The 18,386-nt window shown below is 36.3% G+C and overlaps 2 protein-coding genes across 2 annotated transcripts in view; both read left to right on the top strand.

Annotated features, from left to right (window-relative positions):
- Window positions 1-3,037, top strand: part of LOC137639564 (dnaJ homolog subfamily C member 3-like) — a 4,087-nt gene extending 1,050 nt beyond the window's left edge. The window contains exons 2-3 of the mRNA XM_068371828.1: window positions 568-1,829; window positions 2,851-3,037. Of these exons, the coding sequence (XP_068227929.1) occupies window positions 568-1,829; window positions 2,851-3,037 (1,449 nt within the window). The remainder of the gene's footprint in view (window positions 1-567; window positions 1,830-2,850) is intronic.
- A 5,538-nt stretch (window positions 3,038-8,575) lies between these two features.
- On the top strand, window positions 8,576-13,444 carry LOC137639131 (uncharacterized). The gene is made up of 4 exons (XM_068371441.1): window positions 8,576-8,680; window positions 9,807-10,030; window positions 12,705-12,862; window positions 13,276-13,444. The coding sequence occupies exons 1-4, from the start codon at window positions 8,660-8,662 to the stop codon at window positions 13,416-13,418; spliced, it is 546 nt and encodes a 181-aa protein (XP_068227542.1). The 5' UTR covers window positions 8,576-8,659; the 3' UTR covers window positions 13,419-13,444.
- The last annotated feature ends 4,942 nt before the right edge of the window (window positions 13,445-18,386 follow it).

Consider the following 18,386-nt stretch of genomic DNA (forward strand, 5'->3'; position numbering starts at 1 on the left):
AAAGAACAAATTCAAAACAGAGAACAAGTCAACGAATTGAAAAATGAGGTAGATGAATTAAAGACAGAAAAAGATAAGCTGGAATCTGAGTGCGTCGGAATAGACATCCAGAGGAAGGAACATGAAAATTTGCTGGACATTCTCAGGAAAGAGAATGCAGAAATGAAGAAAGAACAAATTCAAAACAGAGAACAAGTCAACGAATTGAAAAATGAGGTAGATGAATTAAAGACAGAAAAAGATAAGCTGGAATCTGAGTGCGTCGGAATAGACATCCAGAGGAAGGAACATGAAAATTTGCTGGACATTCTCAGGAAAGAGAATGCAGAAATGAAGAAAGAACAAATTCAAAACAGAGAACAAGTCAACGAATTGAAAAATGAGGTAGGTGAATTAAAGACAGAAAAAGATAAGCTGGAATCTGAGTGCGTCGGAAAAGACATCCAGATGAGGGAACATGAAAATTTGCTGGAAATTCTCAAAAAAGAGAATGAGAAAGGGAAGAAAAATCAAATTGAGAAAACAGTAAACCTAAATAAATTGAAAAATGAAGTGGGTAAATTAAAGGCAGAAAAGACAAAATTGGAATCTGAATGTGTCCAAAAAGAGCTTCAGAAGAAAATACTGGAAAATTTGCTGGAAAGTTTAAGAAATGAAAAACAAAGTGGAAATAAATGGAAACGGGAATTTGAAGAACTGAAAGAAGAAAAGGAGAAACTTGAAGCAAAGTTGGTGCAAGATTATGAAAAACTAGAATTTGTCTGCAAAATAAAAGACCTCGAGATAATGGAACAAAAAATGATTGCTGAAAAGTTTGAAAGTGAAAATAAAGAAATTAAAAAGGTGCAAAGTGAGAACACGGAACAACTGAATAAATTGAAAAGTGAACTTTGTGAACTTAAGGCAGAAAAGAAGCTAAAAGCTGAGAAGGAGGAAGTTCGTAAAACCGAGAATAAAGATGAACATAAGAGGAAAAGCTTATTAATGGCTGGATTAAGTGCGCAGATGAATAATAGGCCCAAAGAGGCTGTAGATATCTTCACCCAAGCCTTGACTGTGGAGACTGACGACGAAGGAACGGCTCTTCTGCGTGTCCTTCGAGCTGAAGCGAACGCAGCCACTGAGAAGCCTCCTAATATGGATATTGTATTAGACTGCTCCATGGCCATCGAGAAAGGATGTGAAGGATGGAAAGCGTACATAATACGAGGGCGGTACCTCGTCAAACTCGGCATTTTCGACGCGGCCCTGAAGAACTTCGAAACGGTGAAAGTGAAGAAAAATGAGAAATTTTCAAAAATCGTTGAAGATACTAAGGCACTGCAGAAGGAATGGGAAGACAAAGGATACTATGAGATCCTGGGTTTGGAAAAGACAGCCACGAAGGCAGAGGTTATAAAATCCTTCAGGGACCTGTCCATGGCGTTCCACTCAGACAGACATCGAGACAAACCCGAATTCCTACAGGAGGCATTCGAGGAGAAGTACAAAAAGGTGGTCAACGCGAAACTGATTCTGGTGGATGAAAGGAACCGAAGAGATTATGACGAAGAGCTACGCCATCAGGAGGAATATGAACACTGGGAGAAGAGTGGCGGCCAGTGGAATCGTCAGGACCCAGGGCAGTGGAACCACGGGCGGCAGTACCATCAAGGACGCCCCAGATGGGAAGAGCATAGACAGTACAATCAAGGACGCCCCAGATGGGAAGAGCATAGGCAGTACAATCAAGGACCAAGAAAGGAGCAACATCGTCAAGGGAACAACCACCGATATTATTATCAAGTATATCGCAATGTGCAAAGTAACGATCATTGCAGTTTAGTGCAGTGAGCATGAAAAAAAAAATAAAAATGAAAAAAAAATTAAAAACTAAAAAAATCCAAAAAAATATAAAACCAAAAAATCCAAAAAAAAATATAAAACCAAAAATCCAAAAAAAATAAAAAACCCAAAATCAAAAAAAAAAATCAAAAAATATATATATATAGTGGAAACATATTTTTAGGATAAGTTTCAGTTGAATTTTTCATTTTAGTGCTGTGAACCGAAAAAACAAATGTGTAGTGGAAACTATTTTTAGAATAAGTTTCAGTTGAGTTTTAGTTTAGTTTAGTTTTAGTTTAGTTTTGTATGGAAATAAGTTTTCCTGTAATAGCCATTGAGAAATGGATAGTCAATGCCAAGTGGAGTTTGGCCTTCCAGACCAAATGGAATAATCTACAAGATGGACTCAGCAAAGGGAAGAAGTCCCACTTGTTTTGGATTGCACTGTTCCTTGATAAAGATTCACCTGTACTGTTTCTTTATCAGGTGGACAGATGCAGAAGAAACAAGTATGACTTCTTTTAGTACGCTGTGTCCCTTCAAGAAGCTTCCATTGTGCTGGTTTAGTGGAACAGGAATATGTTTGCTGCTCTGAACACAGGAATAAATAAAAAATCCATGAAATAAGGTGGATTCCAGCCCTCCAAATGTAAATGGAATAATCTGCAAGATGAATTCAACAGAGGGAAGAAGACCCACTTCTTTTGGAATGCACTGTTCCTTGATAAAGATTCACTTGTACTGTTTCTTTATCAGGTGGACAGATGCAGAAGAAACAAGTATGACTTCTTTTAGTACGCTGTGTCCCTTCAAGAAGCTTCCATTGTGCTGGTTTAGTGGAACAGGAATATGTTTGCTGCTCTGAACACAGGAATAAATAAAAAATCCAAGAAATAAGTGGATTCCAGCCGTCCAGATGTAAATGGAATAATCTACAAGATGTTCAGCAGAGGGAAGAAGACCCACTTCTTTTGGAATGCACTGTTCCTTGATAAAGATTCACTTGTATTGTTTCTTTATCAGGTGGATAGATGCAGAAGAAACAATTATGACTTCTTTTAGTACGCTGTTTTCCCTCAAGAATATTCCATTATCCAGGAATAGTGGATCACAAAAATGTTTAGTTGTGAACAGGAAAAAAAATAGGAAATGGCAGTTTAGTGCAATTGAACATGGAAAAAATGAAAACAAAAGAAAGATTAAGAAATAAGAAAAAAAAAAATAAAAAAAAAAGTGGAAAAATATTTTTAGAATAAGTTTCAGTTAAATTTTCCAGTGTAGTGCTCTGAACATAAAAAAAACTAAAAATCTAAAAAAATAAAAAAAGAAAAAATCCAAAAAAATATAAAAAATGAAAAATAAAAAAAAGATAAAAAATGATAAATCCTCTAAAAAATGTAAAATGGAAAATATTTTTAAAATAAGTTTCAGTTGAGTTTTTGCTTTGTTTAGTTTTTGGTTTTAGTTTTTAGTTTGGTAAGGAAATAAATTCTCTTGTAATTGCTATTGATAAACGGACAGTCAATGCCAAGTGGAGTCCGGCCTTCCAGATGTAAATGGAATAATCTACAAGATGGACTCAGCCGAGGGAAGAAGTCACACTTGTTTTGGATTGCACTGTTCCTTGATAAAGATTCACTTGTACTGTTTCTTTATCAAGTGGAGAGATGCAGAAAAAAAATTCAGACTTCTTTTAGTATGCTGTGTCAATTCAAGAATATTCAATTCTTCTGGAATAGTAGATCAAGAATATGTTTAGCGCTGTGAACATATGAAACAATAAAACATAAAAAAATAAGGTGGATTCCAGCCCTCCAGATTTAAATGGAATAATCTGCAAGATGTACTCAGCAGAGGGAAGAAGTCCCACTTGTTTTGGAATGCACTGTTCCTTGATAAAGATTCACTTGTACTGTTTCTTTATCAGGTGGACAGATGCCTAAGAAACAAGTCAGACTTCTTTTAGTAAGCAATGCAAAATAAAAAAAAATAAAAAATAAAATAAAATAAACCGAATAAAATATGGAGTCCGGCCTTCCAGACCAAATGGAATAATCTACAAGATGGATTCAGCAGAAGGAAGAAGTAACACTTGTTTTGGATTACACTGTTCCTTGATAAAGATTCACTTGTACTGTTTCTTTATCAGGTGAACAGATGCCTAAGAAACAAGTCAGACTTCTTTTAGTAAGCAATGTGAAATCCAAAAAAGAATATAAATAAACCAAATAAAATATGGAGTCCGGCCATCCAGATGTATATGGAATAATCTACAAGATGGATTCAGCAGAAGGAAGAAGTCACACTTGTTTTGGATTGCACTGTTCCTTGATAAAGATTCACTTGTACTGTTTCTTTATCAGGTGGACAGATACAGAAAAAAAAGTCAGACTTCTTTTAGTATGCTGTGTCAATTCATGTTTCAGATAACCATGTTTCAGATAATGCCATGTCGAAATATTTCTCATTTATGAATTCTTGAATTTTAGTAGTTCAATTACTAACATATTGCAAAGCAACTCCAAATTTCTTGCCTTCGCCAAACATGAAGGTTTTGCGAAGGGCGTGTGTTTAACGTGTCATCGCTTGCTGGTTAAGGTAACTTAGAAAAGATTGCCATAAGATTTAAATAATTCTATTGGTGTTTTATCGTTTAATTGGTTTTGGCATTTGGCATTGAAGTTAGTTACGTATTATAAATCGGTAAACGTCGTTTACAATTATATATTGAAATTAATAGCTTGGGTCCTTCAAGATAAAGAAAACTATAATTATTAAGCTATTGTTTAACCATTAGGTGTGAAGGCCTTAAATATTTCACTTTCGCTTTAAGGGGTACTGCTTTTCTGGCCCTATACTGCAGGGGAATCCTAATCTCTACTGAGGGAAAAGGCAGAAAAGGCAGGAAAAAGCGTCCCACTATAGATCTCGACTAATAAGATTATTATATTTCAACCACTTAGTGTACAATACTCTAATTATAGGCTTTCCTATTTACATATTTCTTGGAATTTGAGTATACACTGTTAAATATTTATCGTAAAAAAACTATAAAAGTGGGAATGTTTCCAGACATTTACTATCTTAAAAACGGATATATTGACGTGAAGGAGTGATATTACGGTCACCAACCCGTAAAAGATAATGAAGTATGGTAAAAATTACAGCTGTATGTATTTTAGTGAAACACGACTGAGAACAGTATATTTTTACGGAGAATTTCCAGTTAAACTTACGGTCTTTTAAAACAATCTCTCTCTCTCTCTCTCTCTCTCTCTCTCTCTCTCTCTCTCTCTCTCTCTCTCTCTCTCTCTCTCTCTCTCTCTCTCTCTCTCTCTCTCTCTTACGGTCCCCAATATTTTACCTAAAAACGACCGAGAACAATATATTTTAACGGAGAATTTCCGATTAAACTTACGGTTTTTTTAAAACAATCTCTCTCTCTCTCTCTCTCTCTCTCTCTCTCTCTCTCTCTCTCTCTCTCTCTCTCTCTCTCTCTCTCTCTCTATGGTCGCCTGTGTTTTACTGAAATACAGATGAGAACAGTATATTTTTATGAAGAATTTCCGATTAAACACGTTTTTTAAACAATACTCTCTCTCTCTCTCTCTCTCTCTCTCTCTCTCTCTCTCTCTCTCTCTCTCTCTCTCTCAAGAAATACGTCTAAGAACAATATATTTTTACGGAGATTTCCGATTAAAATTACGGTTTTTTAAGTCTCTCTCTCTCTCTCTCTCTCTCTCTCTCTCTCTCTCTCTCTCTCTCTCTCTCTCTCTCTCTCTCAAACTATACAGTCTAGAAAGGAGAAGAGAACGCTACATGATAATACAAGCATGGAAGCAAATAGAAGGAATTACTGAAAACATCATGGAGCTTAAAATAACAGAAAGAGCAAGCCGAGGTAGATTAATAGTGCCAAAAATATTCCAGGTAAACTAAGAAAGGCGCACAGGACATTAATCCACTACGCACCAGCATCGATAATGCAGCGACTATTTAATGTGCTGCCATCTCATCTAAGAAACATATCAGGAGTGAGCGTAGATGTGTTTAAGAATAAGCTCGATAAATACCTAAGATGCATCCCAGACCATCCAAGACTGGGAGATGCAAAATACACCGGAAGATGCATTAGCAACTCTCTGGTGGATATACGAGGTGCCTCACACTGAGGGACCTGGGGGAACCCAATCAAAAAATAAGGCAATAAGGTAAGTCTCTCTCTCTCTCTCTCTCTCTCTCTCTCTCTCTCTCTCTCTCTACTGAAATACGACTGAGAACAGTAAATTTTTACGGAGATATCCGATTAAAATTACGGTTATTAACAGTATGCTTTTATGTATTTTGCGTATCTTAACTAAGTAATTTGTGTTGATTGTCAAATCCACATTATCGAATCACTTAAAAAGCATGCGTATATGAGGGAGGGGTCATTTCAGTTATCTTAGCCTTGTCTAAGTCATTTAACCATGTTTCAGATAATGATGATAAATCATAACATTTCTCATATAAAATCTCGATTTTGAATAGTTTTGTTAACCAATTGCGTAGGGGTTGTGGTGGCCGATGTGGTAACGTCCCTGACTGGCGAACCCCAGACTGGGGTTTGAGACCCGCTCAGACTCAGGTTCGAGACCCGCTCAGACTCGTTAGTTCCTTTGGTCGCTGCAACCTCATCATCCTTGTGACCTACGGTTGGGGGGTTTGGGGGAGCCTATAGGTCTATCTGCCGAGATATCAGCAGCCATTGCCTGGACCTCCTTGGTCCTAACTAGATTAGAGAGGGAGGATTGGGCGCTGATCATATGTATTTATGGTCAGTCTTTAGGGCAATGTCCTGCTCGATAGGGCAATGTCACTGTCCCTTCCCTCTGCCATTCATGAGCCGCTTTTGAACCTTCAAACTACACATTTTAAGTGTCTTAATGAGTCTTACGTCTGTTGATTTTTTTCCTATTATTTTTATTCCAAATATTTAAAATATTAATTTGATTAACTCGAAATATGAAAAGAGATCCAATCTATACCTTATTTTTCTAATTTTTCAAAGCATGCATGCTATATTCAGCCATTGGAAAAATGACTTCAGAAATAATTAACAATTTAGATTTCTAACACCGTTAATTCCTTCTCGTTAATGGCAGTAGTTCTGGTAAATTACTTGCTTAAAGGAATGCTTATCTGGTCCTATACAGATTTAATTGGGAGTAAAAAATGCGTACTTACTAATTAGCAACGAGGCGCTTCACTTGATTCACCACACTTCCTGCAGTCCTTTGGCAGAAGAAGGATGGGTTCCATTGTAACTTGACTTGATTCAGCACACCTCCTGCAGTCCTTTGGAAGAAGAAGGATGGGTTCCATTGTAACTTGACTTGATTCAGCACACCTCCTGCAGTCCTTTGGAAGAAGAAGGATGGGTTCCATTGTAACTTGACTTGATTAGTAACCGTGTGGTGATAGCTGTATTCACATGAAACAAATGACAACTTGGATTCTAAATTACAATTGATAGATTTTAACGCGAATGCTTCAATATGTTATCATTTTATGAAAAATAATCCTGCAATAAGTTGGGTGAAACGAAACCACTTGCTGTCATGAAAGTCGATATGTGCACATTCTTTGGAACATTTCATTACTCTGTATACCAGGTTTTTGGGTGCATATTTTCCCATGCAATTAACAGCTGCAAAAAAAGAAAAAAAAATAATAATGGCAAAGCGATTACTTACAAATTATGCATAAATGTAATGTTTAGACTTGAATCATACAAACAGGCTACCATCAATGAGCTTGATGTTGGCTGAGATTGTCATTGTTGCCTCGAAGATCAAGAGGTAAATGATACCATCCATCCTGAGCAAGGGTTCCTCCAAGCGGAATTCTGAGCAACGCTGATCAAAGGTTTCTTCCATTGCGTAAAGGTTACATTCCTCGCTCCACAAACGAACAGGAATCTGGGGAGGGAAATTTATTTGAATGCCACTGGCATTGATTCACAGTATCCCCCAGTTGTCATCATAATCATGGACAGATTTTTTTTTTCTTTTTCTTTTGCAATGGTCTAATAGAAGCTGTTTTAGCTTTCATACTAAACATACTTGATGATTCTTATGAGAATATATATATATATATATATATATATATATATATATATATATATATATATATACACACATACATATATATATATATATATATATATATATATATATATATATATATATATATATATATATATATATATATATATATATGCACAATATATAAAGTTCTATTATTTCACAATTCCAAATTGGAACCTATTTTCACCTCATTACCTTTTGACATCATGACCCGATTTCTACTGCTCGAGTGAAAATCAATAGATTTGGATGAAAGGTGAATGTCGAGTTAGGAATCATATGATAAGAAAGAGAAGAAGTAAATCCACATTCTTCTCAAAGATTAATTTGCCTTCGTCTGATAAGGTATCAACAATAAAGATTTGAGACGCAGTTTTTGTGTGATATTTCCTGTTGTAGAAAGATAGGAACCAAAATAGAAACAGTAAATGTTGGAAAATGGTAGTGATAAGAATGATGTAGTTTGGTTATATTTAATTAACTGATTTGTTGAAATTAAGTGTTCTCTCTCAGTATATGAAATAAAGTAAGAACATTAACAATAATTCATCTTGTTTAATTTATTCCATGTGGCCATTATACGAATACAAATTCACACAATAAATAGACTCATTGCTTTGCAGGTTGGCTCCGCAAAAATCGTCTTTTTGGCCAAAGCTACTTTAGTGCCATGAGCACTATTTCATAGAGAAGAAATTCATATCATGGAACCAGCATCTTACGAGGTGAGAAATTTCCATATTTTTTTTTTTTTTATCTTCCAAGAGGTGAATGATTTCAAAATATAAAGATACACACATCTCAAACAAAATCTGTTCAGAAGACTCATACTTGATAACAATATACAGTAACTCAATGACCTTAATAATCCCTATTGATTTTGCTCCTTATTTTCACTAAAGACTTTCATTGTTGCTCAGATATCCTTGAGATGCCAGAAATAAAATAAAGAAATTGACGGAAAAATTTAATATCCTGTAAGCGTGTTGTGTGTCTATCAAATATTTGAGCAACATAGCAATGATTGACTGCACGTCAATACTCGACTATAACCATTTATCTTACTGTGTTAAAAATGCTGATTTCTGTTGCAAAGGACTGATAAGTCGTTGTTATTTATAGCTATCATAAAGACTTACAGCATTTAAAGTACCTGAGAAAAACATCGTAACTTGTGTCACAACTAATCTGTAGAGGGTGTGAATGTTTAGAATATTTTCTAAATATCTACAAAATTAGATCTGCTTTGTATTGGAAATCAAAAGGAATTATTATGAAATACTCGACAGGACTGTCAACCAATCAGATCCAAGATATGATCGCATGAATAAAAAATTTTATTTGTCCAAGAATGCTCTTCAAGAATTAAAGTTTAAACTATCTCCAGAAGATATATTTAGCTATAGCTCATAAACTATTGTTGCATTGCCCAGTACCAACCAAAAGGCTTTCATTCCTTTCCCTCTGAAACGGGCTTCTTGCCAGTACCATTGATACTCAATTTTAGATGAAAAAATATTTTAAAGATTTTAGCAGATTCACTTTTGTTTTTTCAGACATATTGTTTCAGTGTACACATGTCGTCTTTTGATTAAATTATTTTATTTATTCGTTTTTTTTTTTCATATTTGAGATTCTTGTTCTGAAAATGCTTGCTGAGGAAGTTAATGACCGTCAAGCCTGTGTGCTTACTTTTATTAAACATTGATGCTTTTAAATCCATCAGTCCTCATCAGTTTTGTCATATTCAACAATTTGCATGTACTGTGTTTTGGAGCAACGTGGGACTTTACCAAGTTTTTGTTTGTCATTTGACCTGTCCAATAACCGAACATTTGAACTATTCCACAGATTCCAATCGTAGTGATGTCTGTTAAGATGCAACCCTGGGATCGGCTGTACACTTCACCAACTCGCTCCTCGGCAGCCAGAGCTCAGGCTGTACCCAGCACCTACACGACTTCCCCTTCAGGAGAAAGGAAAGCGCTCGACAGCCTGGAGTGGACTCTGAGGTCCGGCTATGACCACCAAAAAGACTTGTTTGTCAACAAATCGGAGGCAATGAGAAGACCAGGGTTAGTAATGAAGGGGAAGAAAGAAGTACTGTACTTAGTCTGTTTTCTGATATGGCCTGTGACGAAATGATGTGGAAATTTGAATAATATTCCAGCAACCACTGGCAAATATCAGAGATTTGTTCTGAGTATTTGTTAGGCTATCAGTAAGCTCTTTCTTTGAATAATTCTCTTCCTTATCTAATCTTCATAAAGAGAATCTACAAATTAGTCTTATGGGAAAATCTAGATACGGTTAGAAGATCATTTGCTCTTAACTAAATTTTCCTTTTCTTTTATCAAAAATCATATCCCGTCAACAGTCTGATTCACAAAATTTCTTAGAACTCAATCTATATCTAACTGTTTTCTCCACCTCCCATCTACCATTTGAATGTAATCTTGAATTGGTATTTCTTGATATATCAGCTTTATTTTTTGTATGACTATCGCGACAGTCCTAATAAACCTACTTGAAGTCTGGGGCTGTCTGGTTTTAATTCTGATTAGTTGGGGAATAAAAAGGAGGAATCATGCAGACATTAAGAACTATTTCGTCCCCCGTCTCTGGCGTGCGTTGGAAAGATAACAGCCATTTTAAAGTTTGTTTTCTCTTCAATCAGCAATAATTGATTGTAATGAGAGATTGCTCATAATGGAGAATCTAAACTGGATTATGAAATGATAAAGATCAGCAATCCAGAGGAAAACACCATTTTTTATGCTTAAAGGAACTTTTTAGCAACACTAATCATGTCAAGTGATAATACCTATTTCTGAATAGAATTGTTTTTGTAAAGTTTATTAAGCGTTCATCTATAAAGTCGAATGATAATCTTAATTTCTAGGTTTACAAAAGTAGATTGAGTTGAAGGCAGTTTTGGATTCAAAATTTCATCTTGGCTAACACCTAAACATTGCATAGGGAAGCAGTATATATCTAAGGGTTGTGGTGGCCGATGTGGTAACGTCCCTGACAAGTGATCGCCGGACTGGGGTTCGAGTCCCACTCAAACTCGTAAGTTCCCTTGGTCACTGCAACCTCACCATCCTTGTGCGCTTAGGATGGATGGTTTGGAGGAGCCTATAGGTTTATCTGCTGAGTCATCATCAGCCATTGCCTGGCCTTCCTTGCTCCTAGCTTGGATGAAGAAGGGGCTTGGGTGCTGATCATTTGTACATATGATCAGTCTCTAGGGCATTGTCCTGCTCGATTGGGCAATGTCACTGTTCCGTGCCCCTGCCATAAATGAGTGGCCTTTAAACCTTTAAACCTCCTAATAAGAAATACTAGACTGACCTTTTAGAATTCCATCTAAATCAGTTTTCCATATCTAATAGCATATTACATCGTCTCTTTTAAGGTGCCACATTTATCGCAGTAGTTCCAGGTCTTTACTCGTGTCCGTTTCCTTGAAATCCCGACGAAGAAAGACGAGATTAAAAGGCTCAACAATAATGGACCGACGAAGGTGCAAATTAATCGTTAAAAGCTCATCTGCAATAAGTCAGTCAGACACAGCCGAAAATAAATCAAGATTACTGGGTTTCACGGTTCTATAAAATTGTAAATTGTGGCCTGTCTTTTGAGGAATTTCCTTCAGAAGACTCTCTCTCTCTCTCTCTCTCTCTCTCTCTCTCTCTCTCTCTCTCTCTCTCTCTCTCTCTCTCTCTCTCTCTCTGTATTCCTAGATATCGTGAGAAAGTTCGCTTTCGTAGAGGCATGTTCTTATCAATCTCACTCTCGTGTTCCTAAAATACGGATTAGGTGTCACGGAATAACTGCTCAGGATCCCATTCACGCGTTTACGTCAGGACATATAATTTCAGTACTGAAAGTACTTTCGCTGCCAATACAGTTTTTAAGTATGTCCTAATGACAGATAAATAAATAGACATTGATTAATGAGCTATAAAAGTCTATTAACCAACTTTATATATCAGAATTTTAAGGAAAAGGAGACTGTTCATCATTTTCGTATTTTCACTATTATGATACCATGTGGTTGAGTATAGCTATATATACACTCTATATTTGAACACACACACACACACACACACATATATATATATATATATATATATATATATATATATATATATATATATATATATGTATATGTATATAGATAGGTAGAGTATACATAGGTGTGAGTAGGTATAGAGTCTATTTTACGGACTAATGTTCCTTCTTTCTAGAAATAATTCCTTAAGATTTCCAAACATCTATAAAGATGAAAATAACATCGTTGATTTATAGAAGACATTTTCCTTGACATAAGAAGTAACAAAGGTCGGAAATGTGAAGCCATGAAGAGTTGTCTATTGAATAGAGAAAACTCGTTTATTCAGGAGACACCGATGCAATGAAACCTTCATCTTAAGATCATTTACTATCTTGAGGGTAATGACTGGGTTAAAATTAGATGCGATTATATATTTATTACATGAAAAGGATTGTCTCTGAATTTTGTGCAAAGATGAACTATTATAAAATGCTTACTTTCCTAATTGTTTCAGTACTTTATTGGTAACTGGTCACATTTTTAACTACCTGTCTGACATATATATATATATATATATATATATATATATATATATATATATATATATATATATATATATATATATATGTATATATATGTGTGTGTAGTTGTGTAAATTGCTGCAATGTCTTACCAGTGTTTCTCTGCAGAGTAGAAAAACGGCGATGCATCAGAGATCATGCAATGGCAATAAAACAGCAGGACTCTCTCCAGGTCCTGAGAGAGGATCAAGAGGGCCAAGCCCTCCCTCGCACTTTTGACGAAAACATCCTACAAGAAGCAGCCTCAGACGCTCGCCAGTTAAAAGGTATGTCCGGATTACCGTTTAATCCATCACCAATAAAAGAAAAAAAAGATTAAATCCTCCTTCTTTATTATTTACAACATTTGCATGTTATAAAGAATGAGATGTATTTTTAAGTCACGCGATCGGTGGAACCTGAGGAAATTACTGACGGGGAAACAATCCTTTGTGTTTTGTGAGGAGCTGCGATATTATTTCTCTATCATATCCGAGTGCTTCAAAGAGGTTATCGCTATCGGTATTGAAATATTTAACCAGACATTATTCCTCCCTAGTTGTAGTTCAGTGTTCTGAATAAGGGTACCTATAAATAAACAACACTCTGATAAAACTGTAGTTTTTCATTTGAACCATAACTTCATATTAGAACCATAGTTTCCTTATACAAACCATAGTTTTCGCCGTTTCTCCCACAGGACCTCGGGTGGTGACCATAAAGACAAGAGAGTCTCTCCTGACTTCCTTAATCCACTCCCCGCGTCCTACCCACACACTGACTGCCCCAAGGGCCAGAATAGGATACGCCAGGAAACCCACCGGAGCTTTCTTTACGTCGTAGTGACTCGTCTGGATTCAAGTGAAACCTCGACAAGTTTGCCTTATTCTAGAATTAAAATCAAATGAAATTTGGTAGTTTTAATACAGAAACATGTGGTGGTCTATTGGAAATGTCCCTGCCTTGCGTTCTGCTGGACGGGAGATCGAGTCCCGCTAAAACTCGATAGTTTCTTGTGGTGTCTGCAACCTCACCATCCTTGTGAGCTAAGGATGAGGGGTATGGGTAGAGCCTACAGGTCTACCTGCTGAGTCATCAACAGCCATTGCCTGGCCCTCCCTGTTCCTAGCTTGGGTGGAGAGGGGTCTTGAGTGCTGATCATATGGATATGTGGTCAGTCTCTAGGGCAATATGCTGCTAGGGCATTGCCACCGCCCCTTGCCTCTGCTACTCTTGAGCAACCTTTAAACTGAGACGGACTGAAAACTGTTGTTCAGATCTCACCTTCCAGTCCGAGAGATATTTTGTTAGTTAAAACACGATATTAAAATCTTATGGCATAGGTTGAGCTATGCATAATCCATAGATAAAGAATACATACTGCCACATTTGTCCTCAAACAACAGAACCATGGATGAAACCTCTGTGCAGCAAATCTTTGCATCAATAGCTTCACACATCAACACAGCAGAAGCCTCAGTAGCAAGCGTCATGAAAGAAGGGGAATTCCTCAGACATTACGAAAAACCAATACAGGAGAACTAATAGCCAATGTAGGTTTCTTTCCTTATTCAAATTCAAATTCTCAGGAGCAGAGCAAAGGGAAAATAACGAAAATTCCTCCATCGTGAAGTTTGTTTCAAGAATCACAGACGGGGTAATTACGATAATCGGCCTCATCTGTTGTTTAACCAGGAAATTACAGTTGCTTTTAATCATTGCATCCGAAAAACTACAATGTGGCGGTTTAGGGAAATCGCTCTTAATCTTTCTTCAAAAAAGGTTAATTATTGAGTTAATTAACGTAAGATTTTATTCGTTCTTTGTTTCCTTCCCTCTTTTACCAAGATGCAGTGGAAGTTGAATTTTTTTTATAGATGTATATTAAGAACTCAAATTTCTGTAAACAATAATGTAAAGAGGAAATAAGTTATTCTGTTTTTATTTGAAAAGTATGAGTTCATTCTCATGAGAAATATGTGGACATTGATAATCAAAGCAAAAATAATGTCTGAATGAAAAGAGTTTAAGTGTTATCAGTAACAAACGATTTTCGAAGCAAAAGTTATGTTTCTATTTATAGAAATAATGAAATGTTTCAAAACACTGCTGGAAAAGCCGATACTCTTTAGACCTTACTTTACATTAAAGTTCACATATGACAAAAATATTATTTGTCATAAATGGACTTGAATATTAAACATGGTAATGTAACTTACTAAAGACAAAATGTTTTCTTGGCATCAGTCATAAGATCTTTGCCATTAAGTATTGAAATTACGACGGAATTATTTTCTATTATTATCATATGACATAAAATCCTAATCGCACAAGTTTTCTTGGTTTGTTATCTGGTAGTTACTCAGACACACACCATCATTTCACGATGTGCAATCAAGGTCATTTACTCTCTCATTTGGAAGTGACGACGTCTCAGAAGTCGCCATTTCTTCCAAAATAGATCTCAAATAATGGCAATTTATCAGCCCAGCTATTTTTTGTCAATTGAACATCAATAGTGACTCTCGGTACTTTCTTTGGTCGTTGCAATCTCACCATCCTTGTGAGCTAAGGATGGGGAGTTTGGGGGACCTATAGGTCTATCTGGTGAGTCATCAGCAGTCATTGCCTGGCCCTCCTTGGTCCTAGCTTGGGTGGAGAGGGGGCGTGGGCGCTGATCATATGTACTCGTATATGGTCAGTCTCTAGGGCATTGTCCTGCTTGATTGAGCTAAGTCACTGTACCTTGCCTCTGCCATTTATGAGCGGCCTTTAAACCTTTAATGTTTCATTGTGGCAGTTCTGTCACTGTTTATATCAAATTCGAATTAATACATCGATTTACAAAATTCAAAATTAAATATAGATGGCAGCACTGGGTGTGAATGTTATTCATTGGGTTACAGTTATCATGACTTCATTCACCACAAAACCACAAGTACAGGTATTATTTGCTAATGCCAAATAAGCTAACATACAGTTTCATTCATAAATACAATTCAATAAAATATATCATAACATAAAATATTAGTATCGATGACAGTCATTTCAACTTTGTATGTTCACCATAAAAAAACTCTGTGTAGTCAGTCTGGAGATTGGAGCATATTTCTGAAAAGACACGGGACAATAACAAATATATTGATGATATAATAAATCATCAATTGCTACGTTTAAAAATAGATAAAAGGAAAATGTTCTCTGAAGTCAAAGTAAATGAGCTAAATCACTGCCATTCGAGGTCATCTTCCGAGTCATCTGAATCAGGATGGTCAGCGCTTGTCATCAGCTCGTCATCTTCGTCGACATCAGCCAACTCTGCAGCAAGAAATTCAACCTAAATATTAATCGTAAATGTGACTAATTAAACTTTAGATAATGGAGATAAAAGAGTTATTGTGAAATAAGTATTAAGAATAATGCTACCACATTACACAATATTCAAGAACATTATGACCAAGAGGAAAAGGCTATTCAATAAAACTGTGATCCGGGGGCAGAAATAAACCACAGAATACAAGCAGGATGGAAGAATTTGAAAAAAGTGCGTGGAGTACTATGCGACAGGAAAATAGGGGTTAAGTTGAAGGGTAAAGTACACAGGACAGTTGTGAGACAGGCAATGATGTATGGAACGGAGACGTGGACAATAAAGAAGACAGAAGAGATGAAGATGGATGTGGCAGAGATGAGAATGTTGAGATGGATGTATGGGGTGACAAGAAGAGATAAGATACGGAATGAGGTAATTAAGGGTACCACAGGAGTTAGAAAACTATCAGATATGATCCAAGAAAGTAGACTGAGGTGGTATGGTCATGTCATGAGAAGGGATGAACAGCATATTAGGAGGAGAGTAATGGAAATTGATGTACTGGGAACGAGAAGGAGAGGGAGACCAAAGCGAATGTTGATGGACTGTATCAAGGATGACCTTCGATCAAAGGGATTAACCGGTGATGAAGTGTGGGACAGAGGTAGATGGAGAAAGCTGACCAGAAACATCGACCCCACATAGAAGTGGGCAAAGATGTAGACAAAGAAGAAGAATAAAACTGTAACCTGAAACCGGCACATGGAAGGTGGCCATAAGGTTACCTCTTACTCAATTACATAATGACGGATGCAATCAAGTCTTAAAACACGTTGACCTCTTCATAATTCTAAAGTTTCCATTCTTAATCTTTACTTATAACATGATTTGGACCTTACCCATTCCTTCTGGTATATATTCTCTTTGATCTTCTTAAGACTAACGCTTGATCAAAAGACCAGAGCCAAGCAAGCAACTTTTCCCTCCCACATCTCAATTTTTCTGCATTGAAGAGCCTTTTCCCTTCTCATTCGCAATGCCAGGTCAATCTGTGTTGACCTTTAACATGCGTGCGGGCATCTCATATCGCAGGTTTCATCTCCCTTCATGAAATGGGTCAGGCTTCGTCCCTTGCATGACATTAGTCAGCGTCTCCGTGTCTCGCTTTTTCATGTTGAACGAGAGACGTTGGTGTTTTACTTTTAGATTTGGCCAACATAAACAGGCGATCTTTTCTGATCCCATTTAACATCTCAATCATTTTCCGATAAAAGGCTTCTCTGGCGGCAAGCAGTTCTATTATTATTATTATTATTATTATTATTATTATTATTATTATTATTATTAGATTTTCTGTCCCATTGCGTGCAATTTGCTTGCATCTGTTATGAATACTTCGTTTATCGAATATTTTACCTTCTGTCTGTTCTGATAATTGTATTTATTCAAAACAGGGTAGATCAATATTAAGAGAGAGAGAGAGAGAGAGAGAGAGAGAGAGAGAGAGAGAGAGAGAGAGAGAGAGAGAGAGAGAGATAATAAGGTAATGATCGGGTTAAGGGTTTACCGAGGGATCAAATAGAGCGGGCGAATGGAGGGTGGGAGGACCTGTGACTCTTTCACGATGATTATCCGGGAACATGGTAACTCAGAAACTATTAGTCTTTATTTGTATTAGAATATCTTATGAAGAATTCAGTTTATGACGTTTGACGAGGATTAAACCAGGAAAGCGGAGTGGTGTAGGCCTACGAGAGTCAGGCTAATATTCAGGGTCTTCCACCATTTTTTATTTCTTTTTTCAACTCTTCTCTCTGTAATCTGACGGGAAGAAATTTTACAATGAAGCAGGATTAAGGCTAAGTCATTAATTTTTAAATTCCTGTAATTTCTATATTTTCCAATTATGATTAATTTTGAACATTTGATTTCACGTTATATTATTTTATTAATTGAGCTTAATGTTATTCTTATTTCCTCCCAACGCTGTCTGGTGGAACTGGATCAGAACGACCTATATATATTAAAATTGTCTAATTTTCCCATCATATAACATATGTAAAACCAACAAACACGTCATGAAGCATTGTAAAGGCTGTCGTGAAATAGATATTCATATTATTAAATTTCGAATGACGACGGGAAGCGTCACATACAAATTTTAAGAATCCTTCATATATCCCCGATGAGAAATAGATTTTAAAATTCCAATTTCTGTTCGAATGTAAGTATATAGAATGACAAGATATTAACATGAATTTTTAGATAAATGAAAAGCTTCTAACTCCACCTATTTCTAAATTAAAGGGTTAGTTGCCTTAATGCATCTTCTCCGACTATTTCTAAGGGAACAAATCATCTTCCCCAACCAAACCCTTGACCTCTCAATCATCTTTCGCTTTATCACGCCCCCTTCTTGACATTCCGGCCCTGTCAGGTTCCACCCAAATCTCTTTCACCCATCCTTATTACATAATCTCAAATTTGACTTTTACCAT

Source organism: Palaemon carinicauda, chromosome 4 (genome assembly GCF_036898095.1).
Source record: "Palaemon carinicauda isolate YSFRI2023 chromosome 4, ASM3689809v2, whole genome shotgun sequence".
In the NCBI taxonomy this organism is placed as follows: domain Eukaryota; kingdom Metazoa; phylum Arthropoda; class Malacostraca; order Decapoda; family Palaemonidae; genus Palaemon; species Palaemon carinicauda.